The sequence below is a fragment of the Galeopterus variegatus genome, unplaced genomic scaffold (genome assembly GCF_000696425.1).
Source record: "Galeopterus variegatus unplaced genomic scaffold, G_variegatus-3.0.2 Scaffold2495, whole genome shotgun sequence".
Classification (NCBI taxonomy): domain Eukaryota; kingdom Metazoa; phylum Chordata; class Mammalia; order Dermoptera; family Cynocephalidae; genus Galeopterus; species Galeopterus variegatus.
Genome location: NW_007728606.1, coordinates 395,565 through 400,008, shown reverse-complemented (window position 1 = coordinate 400,008; position 4,444 = coordinate 395,565). Strand labels below are relative to the sequence as shown.

At 47.7% G+C, this 4,444-nt stretch overlaps 1 protein-coding gene across 1 annotated transcript in view; it reads left to right on the top strand.

Moving 5' to 3' along the window:
- Nucleotides 1-4,444, top strand: part of INPP5D (inositol polyphosphate-5-phosphatase, 145kDa) — a 117,346-nt gene that overhangs the window by 83,592 nt on the left and 29,310 nt on the right. The window contains exons 11-12 of the mRNA XM_008581964.1: nt 793-899; nt 2,794-2,896. Of these exons, the coding sequence (XP_008580186.1) occupies nt 793-899; nt 2,794-2,896 (210 nt within the window). The remainder of the gene's footprint in view (nt 1-792; nt 900-2,793; nt 2,897-4,444) is intronic.

Genomic DNA, 4,444 nt, shown 5'->3' with positions numbered 1-4,444 from the left:
CTTATCTGGTCAAAAGCATGATATATGGTGGGGAGATTGAAGTCATGCTTTGGTGGGGAGTAGAGGGGGACAGATTGTGCGTGTGAAAGAGAGCTGAACTTCATCTTTCATAGTGGACGCCCATCTAAAATAGGAAATATCTAAAACTGAAACATCAGTAGCAACCTAAGCAGGAGGGGGACAGATTGTGCGTGTGAAAGAGAGCTGAACTTCATCTTTCGTAGTGGACGCCCATCTAAAATAGGAAATATCTAAAACTGAAACATCAGTAGCAACCTAAGCATGTTTTTTTTTTAGAAAAATGGAGTAAAATTCCAAAACAATCCATTAAGAGAGTTGCAATTGGTTGCTTTTAGAGGCAGGTGGGGAGTAGGTATTATTGTTTGCAAAAATCTTATAGAATAATTTGTTCTTTTATTTCTTGATAAAAATTAAAAATAAAAATTTAAATTAACTTTAGATATAAGTTAAAAGCAAAGCAAAAGAAAGAAGGGGGGAAGGGAAAGGAGGTAGGAAGAGAAGAGAGAGGGGAAAAGGAGGAGGCAGGGAGGGCGAAAGATGGAAGATGAAAGACAGACAGTCTCTGCTCTGGCCAGGCCACCCCTTGCTTGTTCCAGGCACCATCCTTTCCAAGAATGAGCTCTCCTGGAAGAGCAGCCAGGAGCAGGGGGATCTGGGAGACCAGACACAGATTCGGGGTTCAGCCTGGGGGCAGGAGGGTGAGAGGAGTTGATGGTCTGTACACATTGGTTGAGTGAGTGGGTGAATACATGAACTTCTGTTTCTCCTAAGTCTTGCAGCTCATCAAGTCACAGAAGTTTCCTAACAAGTTGGTGATTTTGGTGGAAACAGAGAAGGAGAAAATCCTGCGGAAGGAATATGTTTTTGCCGACTCCAAAGTAAGTGACAATGAACTTCTTAGATGGGCCTAGAGGGGAGTGAGGGGACACATGTTTTTTGAGGCTTGCTGTGTGCCAGGGGGAACACACCATTAGCTCACTCAGTTTTCAGAACAACCCATCTCACGCCTGGGAAAGCTGCGCTCGCAGAGGTTAAGGTATGTGTGCCAGGTCCGCTGGGATTTGAGCAGCCTTTGTCTTGGGAGTGTGGATTCTTCCCACCTTACTGAGGGACTCCTTATCTCCTGCATCCCACCCAGCCCGACCCTGGTTGGGAGCTTCTCTGGGTTGGACATGGAAGCCCTTTGGGGCACCTCTGGATTTAAATCTGAGTGCTGACCAGTGCTCCCTGCCAAAGGGAGGACCTGCTGGACCAGCTGTTGGAGTAAGAGGGGCTGTGGGCCAGTGGGAGGACCCAGTGGGCTTCTGGACAGGCAGAGGCGGGGTGCTCTGGGACCTGACCCCTCACCTCAGAAATTCCAACCAGGGGCTGAAGCCCATGGTCACTGTTCACACTGGTACTGCACAGCTGGGACGAGGCAGTGAAAATGGATCACAGAACAATAGGGCGCCCTCATGTCAGTGCTGGTTGATGCCACATGTCAGGCACTGTGGCCAAGGCCAAGGCCCCTTGCCAAGTTCTTGGGCCCGGCTCCTAATCCCAACTGTGAAGGTAGGGTGGGTTGGTGGGAGGCTGGTGGGAGGTCTGGGGTGCCCAGAACTGGCAGGAATGCTAGGAAAAGGGCTGGGATAACAAGGGAATCGGTGCCAGACAGGTGGTGGCAGGTGGAGAGAAAGACCACTTGGCTGGACAACTTCTGGCACGTGGGCTTAGGTCCAAAAACCCTTTCTGCCCCATTGCTGTCAGCTCAGGAGGATTGTAACACCGTGATAAACTGAGGCTGAATCTTGAGCCACCCCCAACTAAAGGCAGATTTCAATAAAGACAGCCGTCATTATGTCTTTGTGAGCTGGTTTCTTCAGAGAGAACTTACTGAGATTTGTATTTATTAGGGTGAATCGTAAGAAATTACTGTCTTTGTAGGTCTGAAGCAGTCAAATATTGGTCATTTCATATGGTACAAACTGAAATTTTGTGGACCCTTGTGTAAAGTCAGCCTGCCCTATTGGCCCTTCGTGCCCCACTGTGTCCCCAGGAAAGATAAGTGAAAAATATTATGGAGGTTATGACAGCCTTCATGTGCCCTTAGTTTCTTTAATTTAAATTTTCTTTCATAATATTAGTAATCTATTCTCACTGGTAAAAAAGTAGCAACTGTAAATAAGCAAAAGTATACATTAGAAACACCCATGTCCTACTAGTTAACCTTGAACTATACTCTTCCAGATTTCTTGTTGTTGTTGGGGGTGGGGTGTCTGGCCGTTATACCAGATGTTTTTTAAAAACAAAAATGCAACAATGTCATTCATACTGTTTTGTTAACTGGTTGTGTGTATGTAATGATATATTGTTACTGTGGCCATCTCTCCTTGTTGATAAAGTATTTGTGTACCACAATTTTTAAACCCCACAGTATTCTAGCTTCTGCATGGTCCGTCATACAATTATTAATGAATCCCCTAAGATTGGACACGAGGGCTATTTCTGATTTTTTTTCTCTATTGAAACACGTGCCAAAGTGAGTGCCATGATCGCATTGGGTCTGTGTGCACTTCCTGATCATTTTCTCGGAGGCACATCCTTGCAGTGGGGAGACCGGGTCAGAGAAGTCCTTTGCTTGGGACTTCGGACTCATGCTTCCAGGTTGCTGTCCTGGGAGTTTGTTCTGGTTTGTGCTCCTGTCAGTTTTCTGGAAGCTGACTGGGTCCTTCCTAAAGTGGCATGTGCAGCGGGGGCAGAGGCCGTTCTGAGTGTCTGCCCTTCGCTCCCTAGAAGAGAGAAGGCTTCTGCCAGCTGCTGCAGCAGATGAAGAACAAGCACTCGGAGCAGCCAGAACCCGACATGATCACCATCTTCATCGGCACCTGGAACATGGGTAGGTCCAGGCGCCCCGCCGTTGTGTCACCTCCCCTGGGTTCTGCTTGCCTGCCTCAGACGTCCTCACATGGGCTGGGAGACACACCCAGCTCTCCTTCCTCCCCGCCCCAGGCTATGGTCCTTGGCCCATCTGCACAGCCTCCTTTCTGAGGAATTCTAGACTTTTCCTGAGACGAAGGGTGAGAAAAATGAACTCTAGGACTGTTGCACCCTAAGAGCAGCCAGAGTGGGTTGCTTTGCACGTCTGGATTGGACAGTTTTATGTAAAGAGTCGAAATATCTTATGTGAAGGAGCTCATGGGCACCCTGCCAGCCTTAGGCAGCTCACCAAGGGGCCCCAATACTGCAGGAAAGAAGCCCTGAGTAGGGGTGCCAGATATTTCCAGAGAGAGACTTACGTGGATAGAGGATGCCCAGTTAAATTTGAATTTCAGATAAACAACAAATATAAGTATTTAGCTAGACATAAATACTAAATCTATTTGCTGAATACATATTATGCCAAATATATATACTATATAGGCCAGATATTTCCAGAGAGAGACTTACGTGGATAGAGGATGCCCAGTTAAATTTGAATTTCAGATAAACAACAAATATAAGTATTTAACTAGACATAAATACTAAATCTATTTGCTGAATACATATTATGCCAAATATATATACTATATATACTAATATATTTTATATACCAAATATATAAATATACCAAGTATACATTATACTAAATAATTACTTAGTGTAAGTATTCAGCTTACACTAAGAATTGCTTCCTGCACTGGCCAGCTGCCAAAAAAATAAAAAGTATTCAGCTAGAAATAAATAAGCAGACAGAAGGTGCCCAGTTAAATCTGAATTTCAGATAAACAGCTGTGGCACGAGGCATTTTTTTTCTGAAAACTACCCGTTTATCTGAAATTTGAATGTACCTGGACACTTTGTGTCCCCTCCCTTTTGTCCTCAGCAGAGTCTCAGGCCCACCCGCTGACTTCCTAGCAGCCTCCAGGTGGAAGGGGTGAGCAGCAACCCTCCTTGGAGGGACAGAGGCCACCTGGAAATGAGCCAGTGGCATGTGGTTCATGTGGCCTGCCTGCTGACGGGGGTGGCTGGGGCTTCCAGGAGGGAAGGCTGAGGGTCTCAGCAACCTCTGCTGAACTCCCGACCCGGGTTCTGCAAGGTGCCAGCCCTCTCTGTGCCCGCACACCTCCCAGGCCTGCCAGCCCAAGCCCAGGCATCTCGGGGCCTCAACAGCACTGCAGTAGACCTGGCAGTGCCCCGGGGTCCCGAGTCCTCCCTTATCCCTTTCAGTGTCTCTTATTGGCCATCTCATGTCCTTAGCTCTCATTCGGAGGCTCATGCAGGTGGGCGCTCAGCCTTTCCAGTTTTTCCTCTATGAGCAGAAAGTTCTGGCTGGCCGTGGTCAGGGCTGTCCCATTGCACAACAGCAGGGGGCGCTCTTCCCACAGAAGCCACGTGGAAGGGGCTGTCAGGGTAGTGACCCGCCAGGCCCCGGTGCTCGTGCATCCATGGGAACCACTGGGGGAGC